Source organism: Lepisosteus oculatus, chromosome 2, assembly GCF_040954835.1.
Source record: "Lepisosteus oculatus isolate fLepOcu1 chromosome 2, fLepOcu1.hap2, whole genome shotgun sequence".
NCBI classification, from domain to species: domain Eukaryota; kingdom Metazoa; phylum Chordata; class Actinopteri; order Semionotiformes; family Lepisosteidae; genus Lepisosteus; species Lepisosteus oculatus.
In genome coordinates this window covers 11,009,884-11,023,152 of record NC_090697.1, presented here as the reverse complement: position 1 = coordinate 11,023,152, position 13,269 = coordinate 11,009,884, and the positions used below count along the sequence as shown (strand labels likewise).

At 40.8% G+C, this 13,269-nt stretch overlaps 1 protein-coding gene across 1 annotated transcript in view; it reads right to left on the bottom strand.

Annotated features, from left to right (window-relative positions):
* The window catches only part of cnksr3 (cnksr family member 3), an 87,446-nt gene that overhangs the window by 33,120 nt on the left and 41,057 nt on the right, over positions 1-13,269 (bottom strand). Inside the window, exons 13-15 of the mRNA XM_069196987.1 lie at positions 13,001-13,266; positions 9,650-9,687; positions 2,368-2,416 (exon numbers count right to left, since the gene is read on the bottom strand). Of these exons, the coding sequence (XP_069053088.1) occupies positions 2,368-2,416; positions 9,650-9,687; positions 13,001-13,266 (353 nt within the window). The remainder of the gene's footprint in view (positions 1-2,367; positions 2,417-9,649; positions 9,688-13,000; positions 13,267-13,269) is intronic.

The following is a 13,269-nucleotide window of genomic DNA, read 5'->3' as shown; positions in this document are numbered from 1 at the left end:
AGAAACAACACTTAAAATGTTCATATTTAGCCCAAATGTTGTCTGTAGACCTGTTGCACATACTGTAAGATTTGTGAATCTCACCCTTTCAGGAAATGGAAGGGATAACAAAATATGATGCTGTATCTGCACTCCAACTTTCCATTTATTGTATTGACTCAAGAAATATAATAACCAATAATTCTTTTTACAGTTTGTGGCAGACTTAGGACACAATTTGATTTGCTAAAAAATTTTTTTTCCCAAGAAATCTGATAAGTTGTAAACATTAAAACTATTTAAACTATTAATTTCGTATCTCCTAGACTTTAAAATCTTTATTTTTTCTTTTAAGAATACATACATTCTAAAATGTTCATGGGACATTAATTAAGAACTGCTTCCTCAGTGATAAAAAGCCCATTTCAGATTTATTTTGGTCTTATATATATTTTAAACTTTTGCTGACAAATAAACGTTAATTCTCTACATACTTTTAGCTACACTAGCAGATTGACCTACATTTCTTATCATTGCTTGAGTACTAAATAACTCTAATATAACCCTATAAAACTATATAGTTTTAAAGATAGATAAAACTAGATATACAGTGTCCTTCTGCATTCTTCTACGCTTCAGATAAATATCTGTCTCATCAGATATAGATCACAAAGAAAAAGAAAAGGACCTGCCCCATCAGCTTTCTCTCTCCAATTAACTTTGATTATATGTTTTCTTCCTTGGTGGTTATCTTAATTCTTCCAAAAACATTTAGTTTATTTCGTTGGTGATAGACGGCTTTGTTGTGTAAAACACAAAACCCCAGGGATTCTTTATGTTAGGGTACACTGTAGCAAATATTGTAGAAAAACAGCTACAGGCATCCTGAAAGCACTGCTTTTATCTCTTGTCATTATACAAACAAAATAACTAGTCTAGATAGCACGAGACATACAAAGCAATCTTGTAATATACACTGGGGGAGAGCACTGACGTTCTTTGCTCTCTCAGTCATTTCACTTTTTTTCTTTGCTTTCTTGCCAAAACTTTGAAAAACAAGCTGTTGCTACCAGTCTAAGTTCCTTTTATGTGACTTGGGAAACATCCACTTGCATACACATATTAATGGCATGGACTATCAGGCAGACTAAGGGCAAGAAAGAAAAGCTTTCAATGTCAACTGAATTGAAGTCTTTCACTTCTTTCACTTCTGTATGACATACTGCACATTTTGCGCACATTTGGTTGCTTCCCATGAATCTACTGCATAGATGGGATTTATACATATAAGAACAGTATTTGTGTGTGGCTCTCAAGTGGCTCTACTAATGAATGTATTCTTCCTGAACACTGCAGTCCACAGATCACGGGTTTGAGCAAGCTCTGCAGTCACGGTAAACTCCCCCGTGTGGGAAAAATGACATGAAGATGACTCCACTACAAGATGACTACTATTTGGAGGAAAGTATGCATACTCTCATATCTCAACAGCCCTGTTCTGGTATGAGGGCTACAGCAGCAAGGCCCAGGTGATTGATAACTTATAATTGAGGAACACGCAAAGAAAGCAGCAAAAACTACGATTTTCTATTAAAAATTAGTCAAACTTGAAATATTTAAAGAGATCATCATCAGGGCAGGGTGGCTTTGTGTTGCAGTGGTGAGTATCGCTGCCTTGCACTGCTAGGGCCCTGGGTTCAATTCCTGGAGTACTGTCTGTGTGGAGTCTGTATGTTCTCCCCACATTCGTCTGAGTTTTTCCCATAGTCCATAGACATACTAGTAGGGTTAATTCCCTCCTGGGAAATTTCGGCCCTGGTGTGTGCCGTGGGTGCCCTGTGGTGGACTGGCTTCCTATCCAGGGTGTACCCTGCCTTGTGCCTGTTGCTTTCTGGGATTGTGACCCTGTATTGGGTAAGCAGTTAAGAAAATGGATGGATGGAAAATTATGGTAAATCTTTATTCCTTAAAACTGTTCAATCAGAATTAAAGTAGTTGCCCTGCTACTGATTTAAGATTTTTAACCTCACTGGAAAGTGAATATTTGTTTCTTTTTCATCAAAGTGCCCTTTGTAGTCCTGAATATGCTATCATTGATTGATCTCCGCGTACTTCCTTAATACTGTTCAAAAGCAAGAACATTTTTGCACACACACCATTTAACCATGTTTTTGCAAAATGTATTCAGGGACAGAAAAGGTAAGGAAAATGAAGTGAATAAAAGGTTAATTCTAAGATGTGCTTCTTTGGAAAAGCTAGAGGATGGAAACATCGAGTAAGGGTGGTTGTAAGGGAATCAAGCTTTGCACATGCAAGTAACAGCTCAGCTTATTTAACACAGTGAGAATTTCATGAGCAGCTAAAAATAATATTGGTTAGATTTCTCACCCCTTCAAAGAAAGCAGAGGGTGGCCTCATATTCACAGGGCAGCTGTATCTGTGATGAAAAGAAGATGATCAGAATTATAGGGATATTCACAAATTAATCACAAGAAAAGAGGCAGTGGTCTACATGTGCTTTTGTGTGTAGTGTGAAACAAAATAGTGTGTATCGCTGTGTTATTGTATATCAGGATATTTTGTATGGAGCTATTCTTGTGTCTTTTCCAGTATATTAGATTTAAAAGGCCTTTCAATCAGCACATTGTAACAGAGTGTTTGAAGATCTTATTTTTTAGTATGATGTTGATAGTTTAGAAAAAGTTGAAATCCTAGAGATAAATGTATTTTTTTATCTACGTCCTGAAAACATAACACAACACTTTAGGTTATAATTGTCTGATACAGATGGCATTTTCAAATACAACATCCCCAGAACACATTTCATTAATTTTGCATAAAATTAGAGAAGAGTTTTTGTCAACAACAGCTAAAATTTAAACAGCTTTTAGTATTTATTATTAAACAGCAATATTTATTGTGTTTTATAAAAAAAACAGTTATTGTTTCTGCACATTTGCCATTTGAGATACTTCATATACAACTAAAAATGGGGATTACAGAGAAATAAAAATCAAAAGATGATGATTGTAGGAAAACACACACCATAATATTTACTGTAGCAGTTCTTCACTACACATAGCTTATCAATTTTAATAGCCTTGGAACGAGTCTCGAGAACTTATTAAAGTTTCTGTATGTGCTGAGAAAGTCAAAAAGGGATATTGACATTCTCTTGATAACATCAGGCTAGCTTATTTTGAAGACATCCTAAATGAGCTTCTGCACTGAGGTATAAAAGAGAGCCATACACTCAAAGTATATAGACTGAAATTTACAACATGCTTCACCCTGCAATTTTGATGCATTAATTGCCTTCAGACTTGTTTTCTTGTAAGTCAGTTTCTCAGGGTTTTATTTCGCCAGAAAGCCGCCGAGACATTTTATTACCTCCTGGGATCGCTGGCAAAGCACTTCAGATGCATAAAAGCCTAGATTTACTGTCACAACTTTCATAATTAGTATTCCTGTAGGTATTAACTGTACTTTATTGTAGCTGCAGGGTTTTACCCGCACTTAATTGAGCAAAAGCATGCGTTCTAATCTGAGAGACTTAAAAGAGGGCTGTTTTTTTTCTGTTTTCCCTAACCTGCTGACAAGACGACGGCTCGCTGTCTGGGCTAACCCTGAGCCTGAGACCACCCTTCGCTAACATCCGGAGGATCTGTGAATGGGATCTGCTCTGCGTGTGAGACAAAAATGCACAGCCACTGAAGTACAACATTTTGCTAGCACTGGTCTTCTTACTCAACGTGTTAAGGCATACAGCTGTAATGCTTTCATATTATGGTCCTTATATACCGATTACCTATATGACTCTTTTAACATTTGTGGGATGAAAGCACATCGTTGGTCTTTTTTCATGAAAGCATTTTTTGCTTTGTTAATCATTTCGTCAAAGAGATTTGTTCTGTAAATTGGACATCAATGAAAACACACATCGATATCTATGTCGGAGTATAGGCAACTATTAAACAAGAACCTACATGTTATGATAACCACACCAGTGTGCGTCATTTTAAATATTTATATCATCGTCTTTTGGGAGGAAATCTGAGATACTAGTATGTCTGGCAGGCTGGCTATCTTGATCTCTGCACTCCTTTATTACTTCAATCAGATCCAAAAGGTAACAGGAATAGCATCTGCATAGTCTGTGGTAAATAGTTAATCTCTTGTATTGAATTTCCTGTTTCAGCAACTCTGCCCTAAAGTGCTGCACCAACACGCTCCTTCTTTAATAACCTCAGGGCCCGGATCACGCAGTGTTATGTGAGAATAAATTGAGAAGTTAAGGAAGAACAGAACGTTTCTCCTGTGTTAAAAAAATTTAATTGCTAGCAGATTTAAATCCTGGGTGTACGCCGCTGCGGTCCAACACATACACAACCTTTACAAATAATGAGATCCGGGGTCATTATAGTGGCATTAATGAAGGAAAAAGGCTTTCTGCGCTGAACTCGTGCAACCTTTGGTTGACCGATCGCCCTGAAAAAAACTTTTAGGAGCCTTGTAGAATAACACTTTCAAACCAGGGGCTCTTGAATGGCATGTTCATTGTTCACCATCGTTTCATGTTTGGTTAATGTTGGAAACGGAACGCTACCTAGTTTCTCAGTCCCTCCGCCCTGAGCGTTCACCACACGCTGGACTATTCCCCTACTCCAGGACCTAGGACCGGTCTGCACGTCCATATTGCATTCATTTCTTTCTAATATTATTTTAAAAATATGAGATACAAACACTTGTAAATAAATTAAAATGACCTGCTGTGACATAGAGGTTATAAAACCACAAGACATGACACCAAGCAGAAAACGGTGCAGACCCAAGCACACCCAGTGTGGTTGCTTGGCCTGGTGCAAGAAGAAAGAACCTGAAGCCCTGAAGGGTATATTAAATGGGAACTGCAACGCTATTTTTATATTTACAAAACATCCGGTGAGGTGAAGCGCCCTTATTACCATTTTAATCTAATAGAAATATTGCTCTCGACTTTGAGACTAATACTACTTACTTACTTGTTAACTCTGCCTGCAGATCACTTTGGAACATTTCTGCGGTGAAATGTCTGCTGCACAACCTGTACTTATTTTCCTTGGTACAGTATATCACATTACATTTGGTCATTCCAGTGACTAGCGACCAGGAAGGGCTGCTTCACGTCGCGATTAGTAGGCGAGACCAGGGGTTTGCGACAACATGGCAACTTGCGGTACTTGCGCTTAATTCGGAATTTGTCAAGTTTTTTTTATCCATTCAATAAAACAAATTTATTTTGTTACCGAGATTTAATTACCCGTCTGAGAAACTGGGACCGCAGTTCCCCCTTGAAGTACAGAGAAACTACAGTTTTCTGCATACCCCCACACCCAGCCCAGAAGCAGAACCAGAACAGGGCCAGCGCTGGCCAGAACCTCCTTCACCTAGCTCAGCAGCAGACCCAGAGCCAGTACAGCCAGCTACTTCGGACTGCCAATCCATTCATCTGGGAGTTTCGACCTGGCCGTGAAGGCACTGAAGGAGTGAAGGAGAAGGCATGCAGGATCTTCTATGCCATTAGGAGGAGATTCTACAACATCAAACCCCCTCATATCAAATCTGTCTGTGAATATTTGAGTGCGTAATCTGACCCATTTCCCAATATGGCAGTGCAGCGTGGGGTCCACTCACAGACCGGGGTTATATACAGTAAAACGGGATAAACACCCCATAGAAACTCCGCACACGGAGTTCTGTAAACGCATCCTCCATGTGCAGAGAAAAACTCCAACCAACATGTGCAGGGCAGAATTAGGTCGTAGTCACCAATAGCAATAAAGTATTGGCTACATCTAAAAAACAGTGAACAAAACTCCTACCACCACAAGGCCCTGCTGAGCCAGGTTCTGAGCCCTCTGAGCCAGCTGGTCCTGAAGCTCACCGCCCTGAGCCACACCGACACCAGCCAGCCTCAGGACAGCACTGCTAGAGCACCACAACTCAGACCCAACCACATCACAGCACCGATCAAACAGCAACATCTCACACACATGCAAACACAACATAAATTGGAATGCTACAGGACTCTAATATTTACCAGGGTAAGAAACAGCAAAGACAAGCAGACTCTGATGAAGTACTGGCTCAGTGACCACAATCTGGTCATAGGAACTGGGTGGGTGACACAGGCAGGCCTAGCTGCCCCGAAAGCTGTGCTCCCACTGCCAGCGGGGAGAAATCGAGACAGAGATACACTTTCTGCTGCACAGTGAGAAATACTCTGGCATTAGAGAAACAGTATTTCCTAAAATAACAAATGTAATCACATAATTCCCAGACCTGCCAGAACCACAACAGCTCCCAACCTTGCTGGGAGCGTGGGGAAGTAACTCAACTGAGCTGGCAGCCCCAGTATGTGATCTCCTATCACAGCCCGAGGAACAGAGACTGACCCTCTCAAATAATAACGTCTCATATGGTGTCTGTAAATGTTTACCTATTAAACGAAACTAGTTTAGTTTAGATTAAAACCTTAAGCTGGGTTTGATCTTTACATACTGTAAAGATTTGTCATGCAATAAATCCATTTCAGTACTGAATACTGTACACAGCAAATTCACAAGCGCCGTACTATAAACATATAACCATCATTTATGGATTTTAGCTAACACCATTAATTATGTATCAAAGTTGTGTCTGTTCTTACATTCATCACTTCAAATAAGAAAGTGGCAGGCAGCTGTGTAGAAAGGTGATCTGGCAGGGCTTTCCTTTCAGATACAAGGAGCTTCACACCTTGACAAGTGGGAACGTCGCGGTTCCGCGCGGGGTCGTGCCCCCCGCCACCCGTTCCGTCCCCCACGCCTGGGACGCAAACCCTGGTCTCCGGCGTAACGCAACAGGGCACCAACCGCGTGATCTAAAGGAGACCTCCCCCAGCCCAGGCGGCTGAGTTCCCTGACGTCACCACACCAGCAAGACTACTGTGAGCTCAAATAGCCTCCTACTGCAGCTTTCACTCACTTCCAGCAATACGTCATTACCTACAGCTAGCTGCCATTTATTATTCTGCATATTGTTAAGATATCCAAAAAACAATTGAATGACGCAAGTGTCGATAAATGGACTCATAATTACAGAAAAGGTGTTTGTCAAGAAACAGGACTGTGAATCACATGCTCAGGTACCGTGAGTACGACATAGCTGCAGTTATGCTGAAAAAATATTGCTCTGAGAAAAAAAAACTTTGACTGGACTAAAAAAACATGACTAAAATGCACCAAATTAACCAATTTAACGGTGCTGAGCTCTGAGCGTTCACACACCACTCACGGACTGGGTTCCTGACTTACTGTCTTACACAAAGGCACCACTAGGCAGGCCCTCAAGTACAGACGCTGGGTTCGAAAACTCAATAAGTGACAACAGACCAAAAGGTCGGACTTATGTGTAAGGATACGGGAACGTTTCTAAGACCTACACTAGAGCATCACATCTATGGAAATAATATCCGAAAAAACAGTCAGCAAAGAATTTAAAATTTAAGGTTTTGCTTAATCAATGTGTTAGAGTTCTCTAAACAAGCAACAGAAGGAATGGATACACACATTTGGTAATCCTATCAATATAGCATTCATAAAATATTTTGATTTTATGAATGTGATTGATAAAGTTCCACAGGTAAGTGTTAAGATTGAGAATTATTAAATAGAAAAAAAGGGTACAAATGAAGGATGAATTCTCCAATTGGGATTGAGTGCTAAGTGGAGTACCGCAGGTATCTCAACTAGGTCCACTGCTGCTCTTAATTTATATCAGTGAGCAAGATTCTGGCATAGTGAGTAAACTAGGATAGTTTGCAGTTGATGTTAAATTAGGACGATTACCAGGGAAAGCACCTGGCAGACGACATTTAATATTGAAAAGTGCAGGGTATTGCAAGCAGGTTCCTACTGTATAAATACTATAAATACAATATGGAAGACTCTGAGCTAGAAGAGGCTACTTGTGAAAATAGGTGTTTACTGTATGGTAACATCCATTATATCTTTTAAATAATGTGGGGAAGCAATTAAAAAAGAAACAAAATGCTAGGATGTACAGTAAGAACCACAGAATTTAAATCAATGGATGTTAACGTTGTATAACACACTAGTAAAGCTTTATTTAGAATGCCGCATTAAATGTTGGTCACCACATTATAGAAAAGCTTCTAATGCTCTGGAATCAGTCCAGGGAAGATCAGGCTGATACATTCCCAGGCACAAAGGAATGTCCTATACCGACAAGCTGGAACTGAACCTTTTGAACCCTGAACAGAGAAGGCTATGAGGGGACCCGATACAAGTATTCAAATCCTCAAAGGGCACTAGGAAAGCCAGCACAGCGGACTTCTTCAGAGTGAGCAGCGAAACACGTACCAGGGGGCACCAGTGGAAACCAGCCAGCAGACAGAGCAGGTCAGGCAGCGAAGTGAGAAGTTACTCTATCAGTTGACTTCAGGAAGGCCAGACTGTGTCACACCCAATGTGGAATTTAGCCAAGATCACAGGACTGACCACTCTGGGGCCAAGGTTTCAGTATTGGTCAGGTAGTTAGGACCTTCATTTAACCTCCAATTCAGAATGAGCAGTGAAACACTAACCAGCAGACACAAGTGGAAACTACTTGGGAGTATATTTAACATGGACGACAGGAGACACTTCTTTACTCAAAAGGATGTCAGCACCTGAACACAACTATCCAGCCATGTTGTTGAAGCCCATACCGTGCTTTCTTTCAAGAAACAGCTGGAGGAGGTCCTTAGATCAATTGGCTACTAATTACCAAACAGACTCTGTGGGCTGAAGGCCCTCCTCTAATTCTTAACTCTTCTTCTCTCTCATCCGAGCGTTAATCCCGCATCAGCAGGGTCCGCATGTCGGCACGCCCGTCTCCATTTGGTGGTTTGAGCCAAATCTTTGAGCTGACGTTGCCATTAAGTGCGACCGAGAAATACTCAAACCGGCGCGTCGCTCCGCCTGCCAGTCCGAGTCGGAGGAAAACAAAGTAATGTAGCCAATTCATAGAGGGGGATTATTAGGAGGCATGGGAAATGTGGCCAGGACGCCAGGGTTACACCCCTACTCTTTTCGAGAAACACCCTGGGATTTTTAATGACCACAGAGAGTCAGGACCTCGTTTTTTTTAAGTCTCATCCAAAAGACAGTGATTGTTTACAGTATAGTGTCCCCGTCACTATACTGGGGCATTAGGACCCAAATGGACCGCAGGGTGAGCGCCCCCTGCTGGCCTCAATAACACCTCTTCCAGCAGCAACCTTAGTTTTTCCCAGGAGGTCTCCCATCCAGGTACTGACCAGGCTCACACCTGCTGAGCTTCAGTGGGCTGCCAGTTGTGAGTTGCAGGGTGATATGGCTGCTGGCTAATTCTTAACTGTTCTTGATGTTCTTATACTGAGGGGGTTCAAAAATGGCAATTTAATCCTTTTGGTTCCAATATTCATTTGTTGCATTTTTAATGTTTCTCAGGCTATAAGTTTGTAACAGGGCTCACCAGCAGGAGGAGAGCACAACCAAACTGCTGTCATCCCCAACTGACTGAACATATACAGGCTTTCTTTGCTATTTTTATTATGTTTCCGAAGATATCAGCAAACTTGTATTATTGCAGTTTTGCTTTCACCCACCTGCTAATGAGCCTGGGATTGGGGGACCATCTTGAAACCTGCAGTGGACACAAAGTAAAGTGTTAACACCCATCCTAGAGCCACACAGGAGATGGGCTCCTGTTCATCCTCCAAACCCGTCTTCACTCTATGGGTGACAGGAGCTCCTCCTGCTGTGCTCCAAAGCTCTGGAATTCTATCCCTTTCCTGAGCTCTTTCAAATCAAGACTCAAAACCATCTTCTTCAGAAGGGCTTTTACTTAATCGGTTCCGTCTGCCCCTTGTACCTGCATGCTAAACTCTTGTTTTTAATTGTGCAAATGTTACCTCTTCTCCTTGTTAACTTTTTTTTTCTTACTGTAAAGCGCTTTCAGAAGTTACTTCTAAATTCACTAAGAAAAGTTTCATTAGTATTATTAAAATGAATAGGCTTTTAAGAGAAATCTACTGTAGCTAAGTACAAATAACAAATGTATAAGAATTAAAGAAACAGGCAGGCAATCATCGTGGAGGTCAAGAAGAGGATATCTGGAGCAGCTGGAGTGTAACCAGGGCAGAGGAAGTTTAGAAAGAGGAAATTGGCATTATTCTATACAAAGCAATAGCCACACTTGTAGCCTGTGCCTGTAGTGTTCCACATACAATATAAAACTTACAGAAATAGGGATGTATTGGTAATAAATGAGATGGTAAGAAATTAGGTCTCTCCATGCAAGAGAATTACTGTTGAATGACGTTGACAATATCAACAGCAGAAAGCTCAGAAGAACAGCAAGTCCACTTTTATAAAGACCTTATCTAATTGTGCTTTAAGTTTGCCATTTTTTTTTAAGATATAGGGAAGAGTATTGTTAAAACCACTAAACAAAATGAATTTTTGTTTAAAGTATTTTCATTGCTGTACTCCAAGTCTCTCTTCAAAACATCCACCAACACAAAGAGGTCAAACCAAATGCATCACTCCTTCAGGGTTCATATAAAAAGGCCATTTCCCCCCCTTTACAACCTTGACCAAAAAAAATGGCAACACACAACATGCACCCTTCTACCACAGAGATGCAAGGCATGCAGCTGAAGCTGAAACAAAGAAAGCACTTAAGAGACAAGGTAGCTCAGAGCAAAAAAAAAAGACCAAAGTGGCAAGATTGTTTACAAGTAGCAGAAGCAAAGTTAAGAGAAAATGTCAGTGGCTGACTTACAACTAAGACTTTCCCTTGACATTGAGAGTTATTATAGGGCTGAACTAGGGTCTCATCTACTGCATTTGTATCTGCTATAAAATGTCTTAACTGGTATAGCATGTGTGTTCTTGAACGAGAGGGTGTAGTTTCTTGCGAGATATTTATAATGCTTACCAGCTTATTCAAGATAAAAACAACTCCCAGAAACCGTCTCAGAGGAGGATTTACTGGAGTGTCGAGAAGAATCAATTAGTTCTTGGGATGTGCTGAAGCTCTTTGGTACTGTCCCAATTCTTGATGGCATCTTTTCACCCCCAGGTTAGTAATGTGACCACTGACCACCCTATTCTCTCAGGAGAGACAGAAATGCTCTGGCCACACACCATGGGAAGTGACAGATCCAAAGGTTCAACAGTTAAAATGCAAACGTGCATTTTCACAAAAATTGGAAAATGATCATCAACTTGCCAAAGTCTTGTTACATTCGAACAGGAAAGTTTTGAGTCTGATGAATGTACCGAGGACATCTGCTGCTAACAGTATTTACTTTTTTGACAACGTTTTGCTAGTATTGTAATTTCTGTACAGATGAGAGAAAGCCTAATCGCTCCTCACAGTTTTAGTGGGCCTTTGATGCATTTTCCAGATGGGAAATTCCAACTTCATCCTAATTAAAGCAATGATACCAAGTGGTTAATTATGCACTGCCTTACTGAAAATTGCATGAGAGGTTGAAGGTTTCATGACATTTTGGTAGTGTCTCACTTCATTTTCTTAAACTTTTAGATTTTAATGCCATTTAGAGGGCATCCCATTTCACTATTATGTGAACGACTCAAAGCTGAATTAACACAGTCGCAATCAATTGTCCGACTGTCGAAATTAAACTTTCCACAGCTGCTGCTATTGGACCCTTCATGATGTGCGAGGAATTGACACCGTAAGACTGAGAATGAAAATAACCATGAAAGAAAAACAAGGAAACACTGTGATCAGCTGCACCTTTAATAAACTATTTTCAATGATGTTACAAAGACAGTTTAGATACAATGGATCATTTTACAGGTCCTTAATGTGGAACTTTTAACACTGTTGATGAATTCTTGTAATACTTTACATCAACTACCTGTACTCTGTACGCAAGATCTCTGGAAGTATTAGAAGGCAAGGCATATTGTTAGGGAGGTTAATCTCCTGAGGTTTACCAGGCATGTCAGTGATATACAGGTGTCCTATCAGAAATAACCCAAATATCTCTGCCTGCCTGCACTTTCAGCCATGGGACCAAGGCCACTGAGAGTAGAGAGCATTTCTCGCACAAGAGACATAATATCTGAAACGCAGAGGAAACTAAAGACAGAGGCGAACTCTTTTCAGTCTTCGTCTGACCTCAGCACATCAAAGTAGAAAGAAAAAGAACTAGTCCCCTAAAGACTTAAACACAACTACAGGGCTGGATGGTGTGTTGAGGAAGGACTGACAGTAACTGCACACCCTTTTCCTTAACGCGTTTCCTTTATGAGAGGCAACCATTGGCAGTTTGTAACTTTCAACAAATGTAACAGAAAACACCTTGAAAAGAAACACACAACTATACTTAAATATAAAAAGGGAAGAATATGAAAGCACAGTTTTTTTTTTTGTACAGTAACCTTTCTGAGAGTTAGCTTAATATGGTACAACTACCGAGTGATGTACAGAAATCCAAAAAAAGATCAAAACGCTTTGGCAAGTGAAAATCAAAATAGCTGTACAGGAAAGATTAACAAAATCATCATTATAAATAACTTAATTATACAGATGGGAGATAAGTTTACAAAAGCAAAGCTGTTCTTTCCTAGACCTGAATTATTTTCTTTTCAGTGAGCACAAATAACAAAAACGCACAGGCAGACCCTCTCAGCTGCCTCCTAACACTTTTTGAAGCCATACTGGCAAAACCCCGAGAATTCAGAATACGCTTCCTATTGCATCAGCTCTTCTGAAAGAGGGTGAGGAACACTGAAATGCTTGTTGGGGGGGAAACAGAAATGCGCAGGAGTTCTACAAGACCAGTCCAGCACTGGGTCATAATACTGAACGCGAGGAACGGACGTATGGACAGCACAACAAAGGCACCCAGACTGACAGGGGACTCCGACAGGCAAAACACTCAGTGAGTCAATAGCTTAAGTCTTGTGATCCAACTGACCAGTAGAGAGGGTTCCGCTGAGGCTGTCCTGGAGGAGGAGGAGGAGGAAGAGCCTGGGCTCTTTTTAGGCGAGTCTTCCTGGTAAGGAATGGTGGCGCTATTGTGAAGGTCTGCGTTCGTAAAGTATCTGCTGCCCCTGAAGTGATCTGCTGCCCGAATTAAATGCCTGTCAGTGGCCGGTCTGTAGAGCTGGTGAACAGAGGGGCTTTCTTCTATGATGGGTGGGATCCGCTCGTTGCTCATATATCTGTACAAGGCATCTTCTCCTG